Genomic DNA, 16,599 nt, shown 5'->3' with positions numbered 1-16,599 from the left:
GCTGGGGTGTGTGTCTGTGCTGCCTTTAATGCATTTGGTGAATTCTGAATGAAGATAAAAATATTGTGTTTGAATAACTGCATGAAACCTCACGGGCTTTTGTTATATTTGGCACTCAATCCACATTTACGGTAGATCTTGATTTTTTTTTTTTAATTATTTTTAAGTGGGGAGAGACCAATATGTCATTAATAAAAAGAAAATTCATGCAGATAGTGTACAAAAGGCAAGCAATAACCTGTGCTTGCTGTCTGAGGAACACAGGCTTTCACTTCAAAGGACTTTTTTCTTTATGTCAACAGCAATATTGGTCTTTCCCTATATTCTGTTTTATTGCAGGGTAACTCTGTAAGTAAAGAATGGTAGGTCCATACTTGAGCACTCAAAAAAAAAATTATTCAGCATGGTTGTGTAGGTGTGTGTGTACACAAACAAAACAAAAAATGTAATTTTCAGGATAGCTTTGTCCACTGTGTGAAATATATAGATAGTACACTGTCTTTAAATGATTCTTTGTCTTTTTTGATGGCAGTTGAAATGCCAGTTACACTGGCTTTACAAGAAAAAGCAGCTGATACCTTCGAATTGAACTCAGAAGCGGCTTTCCTGATGTCCTATTCTGGATTTTATAATTTAGCTGCTTTAATTAATCCAGTATGATTGATATTTTATCATTTCCCTCTTTTCAGTATCAATAATGTCTGTGTACCAAGAAATGCTAATGGTGTTTGTTTTGTCACGAATAGGAATCCTCACAGCAATAGCATGAAAACTAGTCTCTTTTTTCTAAAAGGAGAGACTAACAGGAGGTGGAGAGGATAGACAGCAAGTTATATGAGTATTTATAAGCACCAATTTAGAATCTTAAAAAAGAAACAAACCAACTTTTTTGTCCTTGTAAGAGTTAATATTAATTTAGAAAGTGAATAAGGAACTGTAGAGCAAAGAACATGGTTAGGAGATGAACTCTTTCTATATCCATCTTTCTAAGAGTTATCAGCTGTTTTTCTACGTATATATCACCAAGCTGTTTACAAAACTTAACTTCACCCCAGATTTTGTCTGTTGACAGCAATTGTACCTTCATAAAAGTACAGTAAGTATATAAGGGTAATATAAACATATCTACCAAGTACTAAGAGGACTTATAGTCTGTTCACATTCACAGTATGAAGCAGGTGTGGGAGAGGGAATGCAAGCTGTATATTCCTGTGAGAGTCTAATTTATATTGAAACGTGGTAGGATAATTCCCATAGCATGTCCATCCTGGCTAAGGAGAAAAGAATTTCTGTAGTGTCAGCAGAAGCAATGGTAATTTGGTCTTTCAGTCTTTAAAATTGTCTTTTAAGACTCCTTGTATACCATTACTTCTGATACTGAAATATAAGTATATACTTCATGGGATTAAAACAATACTTCTGCTTCATGAATATTTTCTCTCGAACTTCTCTGTGTCCTGTACTGTGTTCCCTAAACAGGATGGTGAAAGAATGTAGCTTGCGGTTTAGTTCAGATAGCCAGAATCCTGATAGTTAAAACCAAATACATAACTAAGATTTGCCAAGATGGTCTAGAAACTTTAGCTTAGGTATTGTATTCCATCTGAATTAATTAGGATATCCTCTTAACACCAGACTGCAAATCCTATTTATTCTTTGCTGTGTTTATGACAAGCTAAGTGCTGCAGTTGATCATAAGCAATGTCTTACCAGTACACAGTTTTATCTTCCTCCTCTCAGTTCACCACTGTTTTTCACACCAGGCACCTCCTGTAATGGCTTACCCTGCCACAACGCCAACAGGAATGATGGGCTATGTGATGGTGAGTGGAATTCCTACAACTGGAAACAGTCAAATGCTGTATATCGTTTGATTCCCTACAGTTTGGTAGCAGTTGTTTTTCTGAACTATTTTACTGAAGACTGAATTTCAGCTCCCATTGGTTAATTCTTCATCAAATCATTAAGCTCTGGTTTTCTGAGCTACTTCAGTTGTGTTTGTCTGAAATTAAGTCTGCCCTTCCTTACTTCACTTGTTTTTTTGTAAACTTTTTTAAATGAACTAGATGATCTTTAAAGTCCCTTCCAACCCAGTTCATTCTGTCATTCTATGAAAGTTAAGGCAGTGTCTATTCTTGGGAGACTTTATTGGTGTAGAAATAAGTTTATCATGTGAGTAATAGCTGTTTTCAGAATAGAAGTGTTTTATTGCTGAAGTGAAGCTTTTCTTAAATACCTTCTGCTGAGGTTGGGATCAAGTACCTGTAATGATTAATGCTACAAAACTACAAGTTTGTAACACTACCATGTGGCATGTTGTTGGTTGAGAATTGAATCTTATTGACACACCAGTACCTTAAGGCTTTTGATATAAACCCAACCTTCCAGCTTGTTGCTCTGAAAATTTTTGTTCTTAGCTCAAATTCTAGAATATTTCTGAAATTATATCCCTTAACTCTGTTAGTATGATTTTGATGCAGCACAGCTTTGCTGGGTGAATAAAAGGCAAGAAAACTTCAGTAGGAGGGTTATTCTGTTAAATGTCTCATGGATTAGAGAAAAAAAATAAGTTAAATGTCTCATCATATAACCAAATTAGTGTAATGTCTAATAACTTGTATATGCTCAGTAAGTGAACTGCAGAAGTGGCCAGCTGTGTTCTTGAGGGTCTTTTGGGAGAGTATCATATCCATGAACTCCCATATTCTTGTTCAAAGTTGTTGTGGCTAAACTAGTGTTAGTGTCATTCAGACTTTATCTACACAACTTTGCACTGATGGGACCAGCAGCATTTTCATAGTTATTTTGATTCAGCGGCTGGGGAAGGTAACATACATAGTGTACAGGAAGCAATCTTGCAGGTTATGTCAAGCAGCTTTTATCATGGGGTATAAATGCCAGTGTGAAATGGAAACTAGAATTAAGGAACCATGGGTCTGTTACCCTGAGTTGCTGCTACTTGTTCATACACCTGCAGCACCTGAGTAGGTGGGTGAGATGGGCCATTACGGAATGACCAGTGGGCTCTGTAATGCATCTTGAAACTGTCCCGGCTCATTCAGACGTTACTCAGGACATTTGCTACTGGGAATCTCTGAAATGTTGGCACTTTTCACTACCCTCATGTTTAGTTTTTCCTAAAAGCAGTAGTAGGGACCATAGTTCTAGGTCCCTTTCTAAGGGTGGCCCTTTCTAAGTGGCAGGCTTTTCCCTCAGTGCAGACATGCTGGGACAGGCAGTTTTGTTAGTGCCATAGTGCTGTGCCTGGGCATTCCCTGGCTGCTGGTTCCTGTGTCTTCCTTGGGCCAGCAGTTGTTCTTAAATTATATTTTTTGTAGGGTGTTTTCACCACGGTCAGTTTCTTGAATGGGTTTACCCTGTGATTGCCCAAACAGCTGGTTGGCATGAAAGGAGGAGTACCACCACCACCAGTATTAGTCAGGGAAAAGCTGCTTGGAATGGGGATTGCTTCAGTAGGACTGCTGCTGGCTGTTAATCCAAGCCTGAGGGAGTGCCAAAAGCTGTGCTAGAGATGGGCATCTCCTTTAAATGTAACCTGACTTGTAAGACCATTACTACATGTGGAACTCCTAATTTGGCTCAGCTAGAGTGTCGGTAACACTTTGATTGCATAATGACTTTGTGTTAATTGCCGATACAGTTCTCAGTTTTCGGTTTTTCCTGAATGGTGTCAGCTCTGCATTGCTATCTGTAAAACTGTGCTTGTGCTTTCAGAGGCAGTCAGGGAAGTGCTGTCAGACCTTGGTTTTGGGAACAGGAGGACCAGCAGAGATGCTTGTGCTTAAACAAGTGCTTCGGGTCGTTGCAGCAAGATATTGAATGGGCTCAGTTGGATAATTTCTTGAAAAGGCTATAATGTTCCTTTCATTTATTTGCAGAATATTGTAGAAAGATCTTACATGATTGCATATCTCATATAATGAAGCCTTTTCACCCATTTTCTATTTTCTCTCCTTAAATGCTTTCAAAGTATTATTGCTGTGTGTGATTTGATGCTGTCTGGATTTTTTCAGCCGTCACAAATGGGAGGCATACCAGTAATGACACAGCCAACTTTAATATACAGTCAGCCAGTCATGAGACCACCAAACCCTTTCAGCCCTGTACCAGGAGCACAGGTGTGTATATTCAAATTATTTCTGCTGGGAAGGAATTGCATGAGGCAGTTTCCTTAAAAGTATTTTAATATTTTCTTGTGCTGGACAAATGTACTGCACAGGCCCAGTGGTCCATGGAAGGCTTGCTTCTTAGCAGCTTGTATCCAGGTTGGCAACAGCAAGCTTGTGTTACAAAAGCAAAGAGGGTAGTTTTTCTAAGGCATTGTTTTTCTAGGAATGTGACAATGCCTTAGTAAAAGGATAAGAAGAGTTGATGTCTGTGCTCTTCACTGAAGATAGGCCTTTTCCCTAAAATCCAATTCCGTGCTGATTTACCTCAGTATGTAACCAAGTGTAAGGTGCCTGCTTGGATTACAGCATTTTGCAGGGGCCCAACAGGGTGTGTGCAGCCTTTTATGTCTATGGCTGTATTAGATGGCTCTGAAACTTGGTGAAACCTCAACCCAACAGCTGGTTGTTGGTCCTGACCACCTCAGGGGGAGGCACATGGCACGTTCATCTGGTTTTAACCATGGTAGTCTCCAGCAGTTTTTATATTCCTCCTTCCTGGTTTTGCAGGAGACAGTATTTACAGTATAGTGAAGATATGCAATAGCAATAGTGGCCTTTCCTGTTAAGTGTTACCTTAAATGGAGTTTTCCTTAAGTCACCCGCTGACCTGCTTCTCAGGATACGCTGTGTCTAGATTCATTACCTAACATACTGCAATGAGTGTGCCAAAGGGCTACTCTGAGTTTTAAGAATAATTTCATCAATACTGGAGTTAAATATGTACCTTTTATTGTTCGTTTTAGAAACTTCTGTCACTGGGTACTTCCTATCTGAATGCACTTTTTTAATCCAATAACCATCTGAAGAGGGGGCTTGTTTTTTGTTTGGTTGGTTGGATTTTTACAGAAGGAAAACCAGTATTAACAGTGTGGTTTTACTTACCCATAAAATGCTTCTTTTTGATGTTCACCCTGTGCATTATGATTCTATTACAAAAATGAAATATATTGTGCCTGTATATTTTGATCTTATTATAAAGAGCTCTGTCTCTATAGGTGACTATTTAAAAGCATGCATGTATAACTTAGTTAGGTATAGTTGGTTTATGTGTGGGGTTTGGGACTAAAGTGTGGAGAGAAGAGAATTCAGCAGTAAGCTGGAAGGGAAAAGAGCCTCAAGCCTTTTCCAGTGCCTCAGTCTGATCCTTTAATAGGAAAGGCTCTTCTGTGTACTTCCAACAGGCAGTGTGTCCATTGTCATCCTTAAAACACTTCCCTGTGGATAGATTTTTTTATTATTATTATTTTTTAATGCTTTATCTCTAAGGGATGCAGTTAGATTTCTTTAGCTAGAAATGCAGTTCTCAATTGACTTTCTCTTGGACTTCCAAGAGCTGCTTTGCACATTCACTGTCACTTAAGTGATTTAATATCTTTCACATGGGTTTTATACTATTTCAAGGGGAAAAGTAGTGTTTATGATAGTTCTTAAATAAAGACCAAGTGAAAGGATCGTCAAGGATAAGAATTTTTTCTACATCAAAAAAAAAAAATTTTTAAATGATCCTTAAAAAAAAATAATCTGCCTACCTGCCTGATTCAGTTATGAACAGATAGGTGAGTCTGAATAGCTCAGTGAGCCTTTCTGCTTCATTTGACTTTGCAAGGCTTGGCTTAGGTTGAATCCCAGCTGGCTGTCATAACAGGAGAAAGAAGAATTAGTCACAAGTGAGGTGTGTGGAGCTATATTTATTCTGCTTATCTGACAACATGTTTGGCTCCTGTAAGAATTAATTTGGTAGAGAACACACCCTTTGAATCAGCATTTGCTGTGTGACTGAGAAGGGTTTTCTCTGTGTTGCTGGCAGGTCTTGCTTTGGTCTTGCTGTTTAGTTTTCGAAAGCCTGACATCAATAAAGCAACTTCAGTCAAACAAAGGCTGCCTGTGAGAACTTCTCCATACGTGGCAGAGGTGGCATTTATTAGTGTATAGTCACAGAGGGGAGTTACACTATTATCACACTATATTTACTGTATGCTTAGTCTTGGGGCTCTTCTGAGAGCCTATTTGTCATTTTAGGTTTAGTTAATGTTCCTGTTGTGCCAGAAATAGAACTAAGAAAATAAAGAAATAAAAACATGCGTTCTTGGGGTAAGTAAACAAATTTCAATGAATAATGGTTATCTGAGAGGCACACAGTTCAAACTGCCCACATGGATCACTCTAAACACTCTTATTTGAATACTGGTTTTGTCTATGGTGTCATCATTGCCAAAAACTAAATTATTTTTCATATTTACTTTTAAAGCACCAGATTATATCACCTCTAGTCTGCTGATAGATCTTGGTTGTTGTCTACAGTAAAGAAACCTGAAGGTACTTAAAAGCGTGATGACAGATATGAAGTTGTTGCCAAAAAATTACATTGCCAAGTTATAGCATGTTCAGAACTCCTCCTGCTCTGTAAGCAGACTGGGAAAATGAGCATTGCGATGTTGTTCCTAACTGGATACTCTTAAGGATTTGACTTAATAAATGTATTTTTCCTATCTCTAGACGTACTTACTTTGCAAGTGTTCTCTTTACAGCTTTGCAAATTTATTCCTAATTGTTGCTGTCAAAAGCAAGGGTAATTTGGTTTTTAAGGGCTAAATAATTTGAAATAATTGAGAGTGAGACTAGAACAGTTGTTTCTTTGACAGTCTAGGTGCAGAAGACATAATTTTAAAAGATGTGCACCTTTTATCTTTGAAATCATGTATCTTGCATTAGGGTCAGTATTTCCCACTTGAAAAAGAAAGCAATAGTTTTCATCATGATAAAATAGCAGGCTTTGCACACTGCAAACTGTTATATCGTGCTGCCCACAGCACTGAGAATGGTTGGAGTTGTTTGATTAAATTTTAGCTGGAGAGTGTGTGTGTATGTCTAAGGAAGGGGTAGGCTGAAGCAGTGTCCAAGTAGAGGGATGACAGATGTGATACAGTACAGCAAACACAGAATATTTCAGACAAGCCAGATCTGACTGATGTGCAGTGGGTGAAATGTGGCTGCCCATCACAGGGCCCAAGTGTCACAATGTGCAGCTTGAATGTTCAGCCAAAATGGTATCTTGTTGGCTGGTATAAAATGGTCATGACAAATCAGTGGTGTTCCTTGAAGCATCACATGTTCTAGTGTGATTGCCCCAGAAGGGACATAGCCTTAGGAAGCGGGAGCAGCTGGCTAGTGAAAAATTAAGGATTTAAAATAGAATAAATAAATTACTCAACCTACTGCCAGCATCTGTGCAAATTGTAACACTGCAGTTGTTAACTCACTGAACTGTACAGGCCAAGTAGCAGGAGTGATTGCCTGGTGATGGAGAATAGGTAAATGTGCAAATGAATAAGTTGGTTTTGTGAGTGGGTGTTTTTTGTGGTTGTTTTTTGGTTGCGTGTTGGGTTGGGTTTTTTTTTGGGGGGGGGGTGTTTGCTTTGTTTTGTGGGGTGTTTGAAACTGTAAGAACAGAGTATGAAGTTCAGGACAGACTTATGCCAGAAAGTAGACTTTACAGATGCTCACTTTGGCACATTATCCTAAAATATATGCTAAAACAGCTTGACAGACTTGTTCCATGAGAAACCAGAATGTAGCTAATGATGGTAGTCAACCCAACACTCACTTATGGATGGGTTCTTTGGTCTTGCTGTGACTCAGGGGAGTTTTGTCTTTGTTGGAGGCAGTGAGAGGTGATGACTGCTCTTGAAAGTGAGACTGAGCTGTCTGAGCAGTGCGGTGTGTTACATTTCAGATCACACAAGCAGTAAGGGCACTAAATCCACAGTGCCAGGTGTATTAGCACTACAGAAACTGATGGCCAGCACTGTTGTTTTAAATGTTTCTCTTCAGAAGCTGCTAAGGTAGGTCCTGGGTTTCAGATCCATTTAGAAACAGTAATCTGGAGAGGTGCAATGTAGGAAACTGTCTAACTGTACTTGCCAGTTACTTTTTTTTGGGCCTCCTTTTTAATAATTAGAGGAATCTTGTTAAAATACGTATTTACTATAAGATGCTGTGTCTTGTTTGGATTTGACTGTGGCATATAGGTAGTAGCATTATCAAGTTTTTTCCCAGATTTTAACCTGAACAGGCTTCCTGAAATTTCCCCTGTTACTGGTTACATGCTGATGTTGCACAAATGACTCTTAACCTACCAGTCTTCCACACTGCTTTCAAACTGGGACATTATTATGGACTTGATATCAGTTGGAGATTTGCCAACTCAGTTTAACAAGGCTTTTAAAATGTGACTTCAAGTCATTTAACCATGAAGAGAAAGAATGTCTCCTGAAATCAAGTGGCAGCAGGCATGCCTTGCTGAAGTTAGGACTCTGTTGGACCATATCATTAGTCTGGCTCAAATCCCAGAGAGTGGTGGGGTGTGTTGGGCTATAGCTTTCCAAAGGGAAGAACCAGGTTTAAGAGGGGAACATCTGACATCCTGAAACTGCTTCTCAAGCATTTTCCATTCTGTCTCATGATTCTTCCATAATCTGTTTATGGGGACTGGATCCAAGTGCCCCACTGGGAGTGGGGTTCCGGGAGGAGATGAAGATTCCAATGCAGATCAAGAGTGCACTGACCCTGAAAGAACTCCTCCTCCTCCTCATGTGGTTTCTGAGATACACATTCATGTGAAAAATTCAAATGTGCAGTGGCAGTATTTACACTCTGAGCACTTCTGCAAGCAGTTCCCATAAGCACATTCCCTGTCATGCATGGGTTGGCAGGCATCTGGTATTTCCAAAGGAAATAGGTCTTCATGCCATGTTTTTTGCAGAGGGTATGGAGTGCAGGTATACACTGGTGATTAGTGACTTGGTTCTGAACAAACTGTTCCAGTGACAGAACCTGAATTGGAGGATGCTGACTTTTATTTGTAACTGCAAAAACATGCACATTCTATCCGGGAGGAGGGCAAATAGAATTTAATAGAGCACCATTTATAACTGGGAAAGTACTGACAAAGAAGGAAAAATAAATCAACAAACAGCAGATCCTCTGCAAGTACAGCCTGCAGATTATTGATCCCTTCCAGCAGTAGCAGCTGGAATGCCAATATTAGCCACTTCTAAATTATGTGCTTTATGTGGCCGAGTTTGTAGTGTGATGCTTTAATACGTGGCTGTAGGATGTGACTTTTGTGAGTGTACAGACTGTTGGTCGCAGTTCTCACCTAAAACAGCAGCAGCTGACAAACCCAGCTTTTTTCCTGTTTTGTTTTTTTTCCTACTCACAGAATATATCCCATGTTCTCCTTCTAGGTCCCAAATCGAGAATTATCCATTCTCTGCTCTCCAGCCTCTTTTTATATGCATCTTATTTTGACAGGAAAAGATACTGAGAGCTATTTCTTCTGGAGACACGTTGTGGAGAACTGCCATGCTCTGGCCAGACCTCAACCTCATCTCTCCCTGCCAGTCCATAGTTTTCCCAGTTAAGCAGGGAGAGTACTAACCTGTTTCACAGAAGTTAGGCTGAGTGTTTTGTATCTTCTTTGGAAGAAAGCTGCTGTGAAAGTGTGAGGTTATTTGCTTGTTTGGCAAATGCGATTGGCTTTTCCTTTCTGGAGGGTCACGTCCAGCTTGTTTCTGCATTACTCCAACCATTGAAGAGGCTTTGTTTTCCATATAACCAAACACCTTGTTTTAGTAGTTGATTTCTGCCAAGTTTGCCTCTTAACCTCCCCTTGTCCTTTCATTACATGTTCAGCTTTCATATTCTGTCATTCTGAGACCTTGTTTTCTTTTTCTTTCCCTTTCTCTGTCGTCTTTCCTACTAGCTGTCTGCAGCATCCAGCCCTTCCAGTCAGAGTCCTCACAGAGCCTCAGGAAAGGATCCCTTTGCAGAGCTCTCTCTCCAGGATTTCTTGTAGAACAACTTAGGTATTGTCCATTATTCTGGGGAGATGCTGGTATTTGTGATATAAAACAAAGCTCTAATTCAACTTTTACTAAGATGGCTAGAACTGTTTCTGAAGGAAATACAAACAAGTCATGTTGAGTTGGAAGCATTGTGGAAGTGACTTGGAAACTGTATTTAACTGCAGGGTTTTGAAGGCTGATTGAGTTTTTTTGCTTCAGTCCGTTGGAAATGAAGTTTGATAGTTCCCTTCTGAATGGTGGGAGCCAGATCATGTGGTACTTGCTGCAGTTAGGAAGAAAGGAACTGGTGCTACCTGGTGTTCACCATTTCATCAGGAAAATGACTAGAGTTCATGGTTAGCAGCAAAGACTGACTGCCACTGGCAGACTGCGCTTCCCCACATGTGCTGACCAAAGATTTCACTTCTTGCAGGAGGAGATGCTTGGATCATGTGTGCGAGGGTTCGGTTTTGGTACAGATGTGCAGTGGAGGAGTTGTGTTCTTTTTTTATCAGTCAGGGGCAGGCGGGAATTACATCCTAAAATGAGTGAAAACATGAAAAAATTCAAGAGTTCATAGTATAAAGAAAGAGCAGGCTTATTGCACACAGCAGCTGCTTTTCTTTGTGCACTTCCTCTGGTTCAGCATGAAAAATGACCTTGAGTTCTCTTCATAATGGCATTGGTCTGTGTTAGGCTGCCACTGATGACTATGTTGCATGGATAACTAGGGGGCTTTTTATTGTTAATGCAGAGGTGTTCCAAAGGCTGATGTCGTTGGAAAAACATCCTGATGGCTTTTGGTTGTTTCCTGGCCATGTTTTTTGTAAAATTTCTTACTTCCGTTCAAACCTTCAGATCATGGGGTAGCTTGGGCATCAGAAGAATGGAAATGTTTGAAGAAGACAGGTTTATAGTGAAGTCCTACTTCTGTTGGATGCTAACCTAAGGGTTTTTCATCTTTCCAGATTCAGTTTATGTAACTGTATTAGATGGAAGAAAAAGGAACGTTTCCAAAAAGATGTGCTCAGCAGTAAACCCCCACTTCCAGGAAAAAATGAACTTCAGCCTCTCAAACTCTCCTCTTCCATTAAGTGATGCAGTGAAATGATGAAGACCAATGAAGGAAGCTGGGACACATCCATAAGAAGACATGAGTATACAACACAAAGCCAAGAATTGCCATGAATTAAGACCAAGATCTATTTTTTGTCCTGGTGACTAACATGTCAATACTCTCAGCTTCTAATAATGTCCTTAATTGGTAACGTATGAAGAGAAGCCTTTACTCTGGAAATTGAGATTGGTGTCTGGAGTGGAGATGTGTCCTTTACCGTAACTCAAAACAAGACTCTGGGCAGGGGAGGGTCAAATCCTAACTCTTAATTCTGCAGTTACCTTTTCTTCAGTCCTCACAAATGTAGGCACAGCAGTAATGGAAATTAACTTTTTTTAAAAATTATATATTCAGTTTGCAGTAGACATTCCTTATGTATTATTGTTTGTATTTATTTATGATTATCAATTTAACATTAATATTGTATCAAAAAAACCTCCTTATGAAAATGAGTATGGATGTATACAGTATGTCTGATTTTTATCCACAAAGAATGAATCTGAGTCAGAATGCTTTTCAGCTGACATACAGAGCACTAAATATTTTAAAGGTCTGAATCTAATGAATTCTCAGCATATATGGGAATTAGGGAAGAGCTGTAAAATGCATTAATCCTTATAGTCAATTCTGTGCCTAGGATTTTGCAAGGGAACAGTTAACTGACTAGAAGAAGCACTACATTTTTAATTCAGCATTAGTGCATTGGGAAGGAACTTTATTGCTTTGTGCTTGGCATGTCATTATTTTTACATTCGACATTATAAGGCCTTTCCAAAATGAATGTGAGGAATTGCTTTCACTTTAAGACTTTCCTTCTTTTCTGTAAAAAAAATAAAATCAAGGTGTTGTGTGTTGGGGGGAAAGCCTTTTCAGTTGGCTCGTGTCATGTTTATGATCACGTACCTTTTAAAAGTAAAAAAAGGGGAAGTAGCTTCCTTACATATGTCTAGTGGGTATTTAGTTCACGAAGAATTAAAGTAGCACTGTTGATCGGTGCTTTGTGTAAATACATCATAATTTTTGGGTGGAGTGGGGCCTTCAGAAGGATAGTCAATGATATGAAAGCAATTCTGTACATGAATTAAGCATACTTGCTGCATTGTCTCTGCAGATTCTATTTTTGTTTAAAATATTAAAATGTATGTTAGCAAAAATGGGTGGATTTTCAAATAAAATGCAGCTTCCACAGAACTTTTGTTACGGTATGAAAGTCTGAGGTGCTTCTTTTCTTTTTGCTGCTTAAAATGTGCACTGATAATTGCTTTGTTTACTTAATAAAATACCAAATGTATTTCATATGTGCATATTGTATTGCAGGAAGTGCAGCACTACGAACCTGTGACTGACATGATCCATACGGCACCTTCCCGGGGCTGCTGTTTGTAGATGCCTTCAGTTCCAGTAACAAGTTGTCTCATTCTTCCTGACTTAATATGGTATTTTACCATCTTCTGGTTTTTAAAAATATTCATGGCAATAAACTTGTACTGTTCATAACTGAGCAAGCAGCATAAATATGCCCTCCAAAATTCCCTAATCTTCTAGCAGAAGGTAATGCTGGAAAAGGTGTGGACAGTTTGATGGGACCATCATCTCTAATTAGAAACAGGGAGGGTTGATAGAAGTGGAACTTTGCTCCTCACAACCACCTGAGGCTTGTCCTGACGGCATACATCATAAAATGATCGGTACAGGCTGGTAGATTTGAAGTTTCTTTCTAAAAGCGTGAATAAAGAAACCCTGAAGCTGTTAGAGTATATAATGTGTATGCCCCAATCTGGGGAGTTTGATACATGGTTTACTTAAATTTTTGTCTTCCTACGACTGAGACTCTGTGTGGGACTGTGCCCTCAGAGAACAACTCAGTTTTTGCTTGTGGTCAGAATATAAAAGATGTGAATTATCTGAATTGGGGGTCAGCTGGAAAAAAGGTGCACATCTGTGGCCTGTTAGCTGAATCTGTAACTGCCGGGGTACAGATTGTTCTGAAGCAGTCCAGAGTTTGTGTGAAGGAGGAAGGTAGACCTTCCTCCTCCTCCATAGCCTGGTGTGCTGGGTTATGATAAAAACAGACACCACCCTTCTCATCTTTTTAGGTCTGTGGTGCTCTCTGCAGAGTGGTTTAAGTCTGGTTTGAGGCTTTTGACTGCAGAAAGATTTGCGTTCCTAGAGCTCTTTGATCCCTTTGGACCCCCTTTTGTGCGGCTCTGGACTTGAGGTTGCAAATCATGAAGGTGACAAAAAATTCCCAACGCACTAAACCACCTCTTCTGCAGGGATGACGAATTCCTGTTATCCTTTACTGCTCACTAGTTGTTTCTCTGAGTTCCTTAACACAGCTGCTGTGCAGGTTAAACTTTCTTGTTGAAGGCCTTGCTTGTAACCCTTGCATTTTGGTTTACTCCTTGGAGACAAACTGGCTTGAGAATTTTTCTGAGCATTCCTTTCCATTTACTTTGTTCACAATGTTTGCTTTTGGTATCACTGGAATAATAGTTTAGCCTAATTTAAAAAGCGTAGCACACAGACATGCTTCTTTTAAATTACTGGCCCTTTTCAATAATGGGGGATTGTGAAAACCTGATGCTCTTCAGAATTGAGTTCAAAGGCTGTTTAATCTAGAGGAGCCAACTCTGTCTAGGGAAGCTGCCTGCTCTTAGCAAGCAAGGGAGGATGCAGTGCTTTGTTGGAGGGATGTTGTTGCTCTTAAGAGCTTTGTGTAGGACACTGGTGTCTCAGAATAAACACAGTATTTTTAATTTATTTTTTTAAATCAGAGAATTATATCATTAAAACAGCTGGATTTATCTCTTGAGACCATTACTCTTGCCAGAACAAGAACCTGAATAATTCCTAACTTTGTTTTCTAAAAGCCCAAATGTAGAATCTTCATCTGGAGGCAGATCTAAATTCCTTTGCTGCTTCTGTTCTTTGTTTCAAAGTCACAAACTAAACTGAGCTGTACCTCAGGACATGTTTAAAAGCTGTCTATGCATGACTTTGTGACATCAGAGGGTCTATTTAGCCAGCTACTGGAATAAGTCACGGACTTTGCCAGCTGCCAAACAGCCCTTCAGCAAGAAGGGACAGGGTGAAACCCTGCATCTTTTATTAGACAAAAAGTGCCTGTTTCCAGAGCCTGACACAAATTCTGTAGCAACATAAATGAATTGCAACTAGAAGGCCATGACACAATTGAGATAAAGATTGTGGCAGAGGAATTAGAATTAAATGCTAAAAACACTGAGAACGATAGTAAATGCTGATGGGAGCAGAAGATTGACAAGATAATGTGAGGGGTAGTGAAGAAATGTGCTAAATACAGACAAAAAAGCAGCACTAATGGAAGCATATGTGAACATATGTGAACTGAGGAAGAGCTTTCTCCTTGGCCTGTCAGCAATCTGGTGACTTGACCTTTGGAGCTCTCACACCACAGTGGAGAGAGTAGAAAGAGGCTTGACATCTCCCACGCAATTTGCCCACCAAGAGAAGTCTTTGAGGAAAATTGCTGATGTTCAAACTGGAGAGCGAAAGGGACTTGGCTGATCTGTCTGCTGCAACCTGCCCAGGAGAATGAGTGAGGAGGAGAGAACCCTGAGCAGGTTCACTGAAGGTGTAACATTGCTGCCACCCACTCAGCAACACCCTTTTGTATCTGAAGGTTGAGTAATACTATATCCATTTCACTTGTGGGAGATGGCCTGCCCGAGATAACAGCTCAGTCTGAGTGAATAAAACACATTTACTTCTTTCCTTGCTTCTCTGATGATGAAATTTCCTGAGGCAAAGATCAAAAAGCCTTGGAACAAAGAGCCAACTTCCTTAAATTTCTGTTGTGTGAGGCGATAATGGTACAGAGAACATGTTGGATGCAAGCATATTGCTTTGAATATCCGGCAGCTGTGGTGCACAAGGACCACTGGGTCTTGGGTTTATTTTCATAGTGTGGATCTCTGCTTTGTTCACGGTAGTAACTGCTGAACTTCCCTCTGCCAGCTACAGCAATGGCCCAAGTACTGTTTTTTCAGAAGAGCAGTATTTGATACAATTTTAGTATCTTGATACAATTTTAACTCCTTGCTTCCCTTTTAGTGATTAACGTGAGGAATAGATCCAGCACCATGTTAAATCCCAGTGTTCCATGGCTCAGTGGAGGTGTTTAATGGGCCACATATGGGAATAGTTGTTGGCATCTTATTACCAGGCTGTGTCCTAAAACAGCATGGTGTTTGTGGGATAGTGCAGAACATGAGCTCTGAAGTGTGGTATTACAAAAAAACATCCTTCCTTTTACAGTGGACTCAAAATCCAAGGGAAAGTCTTTTTTCAGAGGAACATCCAGCTGCAAAACATCAGTGGCTAAAGATGCTAACACCATTGGACTCTGTTCTGTGCTTGTCACTGTAGTGTAACTTTTCAGTCCATTAATTTCTGCCTTGACCTTATTCTGGCAAACTCCTTTTAGCCCACAGAAGCAGAATGGTTAATAACTTCTCTCTCAGAAAGCAGCCAAACAAGAACAAATGCTGCAGAACAAGTCTCTTACCCTCATTTCCCAAAACATGCAGGTCTGAACCTGTGGAAAGAGTGCCTTGTTATATAACCTAGCTGCAGCAGAAGCTGCAAACCTCTCAAAAACTAGACCAAAAGTGAAGTAACCCACATTCCCTGCAGCTCAGTCCAGGGGGAGATCATACTTGCACAGCCAGACCATAAAGCAATATAATCCAGTTGCTTGACTCAATGGGGAAGTTGCCCAGAGAGGCTTCAAGCCAGTAGTGTGCTAAGCAGCTCCTTTCATCACTGGAGTGGATACAGGCTGTCAGCACCCCCCACCCCATTGTGCTTTTTAGGTATTCCATGGATTAATGTTTCTCAGTTCCAGGTCATGGACCTCAGTTCTATTAAAATAGCTTTTATATCTCTGCAACTTCAGTGGTGCTTGTATTTCTTTAATTCCAAGGAATACTAGTTTTTTTTTCTTCCTGTTAAAAGTGCAAGTTTCTTAGAGCTGTGTTCTAGTTAAATAAAAAACACCAGCTCAACTGAGGTTTTGCTTGGACTATAGTTGTGGGGACACATGGCCACTTTCTTGTGTCCTATAGTTGTCTTGTGCAACAACCACAGTAAAGGTATTTCATAATGCTGGGAATGTAAGGATGCCTCCTGAAAGTTTTGTCCTAACTGGAGTAGTGAACTCTCATTGTTTAAGTAGGGGTTGGAAGCACTGGCCATGCTGCCAGAAAGAGGGCTGATCAGCCCTCTGTTTTACAACATGCTGCTCATTTCTGAGATTTTGCCAGTAACAAATTTATCAAATCCAGATGCCTTGTGCTGGAGACCGAGCTTTCTCCATATGGGAGCCTTGCACTGGCCTTAAAGCTAATCCTATAGAAATCAAGGGGATTTGGGACACTCTGCTAAATATGTTTTGCTACAGGCT

At 39.9% G+C, this 16,599-nt stretch overlaps 1 protein-coding gene across 8 annotated transcripts in view; it reads left to right on the top strand.

The window, feature by feature from the left end:
- Nucleotides 1-13,056, top strand: part of PICALM (phosphatidylinositol binding clathrin assembly protein) — a 70,009-nt gene extending 56,953 nt beyond the window's left edge. For 5 of the 8 annotated variants that reach the window (XM_027677545.1, XM_027677544.1, XM_027677547.1 and 2 more), the window contains 4 exons: nucleotides 1,764-1,823; nucleotides 4,035-4,139; nucleotides 9,955-10,057; nucleotides 11,005-12,444. In XM_027677545.1, the coding sequence (XP_027533346.1) occupies nucleotides 1,764-1,823; nucleotides 4,035-4,139; nucleotides 9,955-10,047 (258 nt within the window). In that variant the 3' untranslated portion in view covers nucleotides 10,048-10,057; nucleotides 11,005-12,444. Of the gene's footprint in view, nucleotides 1-1,763; nucleotides 1,824-4,034; nucleotides 4,140-9,954; nucleotides 10,058-11,004; nucleotides 12,445-12,470 lie in introns of those variants that run through there. The other 3 variants (XM_027677546.1, XM_027677550.1, XR_003533305.1) reach the window with 2 other exon arrangements.
- The last annotated feature ends 3,543 nt before the right edge of the window (nucleotides 13,057-16,599 follow it).

This window comes from Neopelma chrysocephalum, unplaced genomic scaffold (assembly GCF_003984885.1).
Source record: "Neopelma chrysocephalum unplaced genomic scaffold, ASM398488v2 Primary Assembly neopelma1_43, whole genome shotgun sequence".
In the NCBI taxonomy this organism is placed as follows: domain Eukaryota; kingdom Metazoa; phylum Chordata; class Aves; order Passeriformes; family Pipridae; genus Neopelma; species Neopelma chrysocephalum.
Note: the sequence above shows the minus strand (reverse complement) of the source record. Positions and strands in the feature narration are given on the sequence as shown.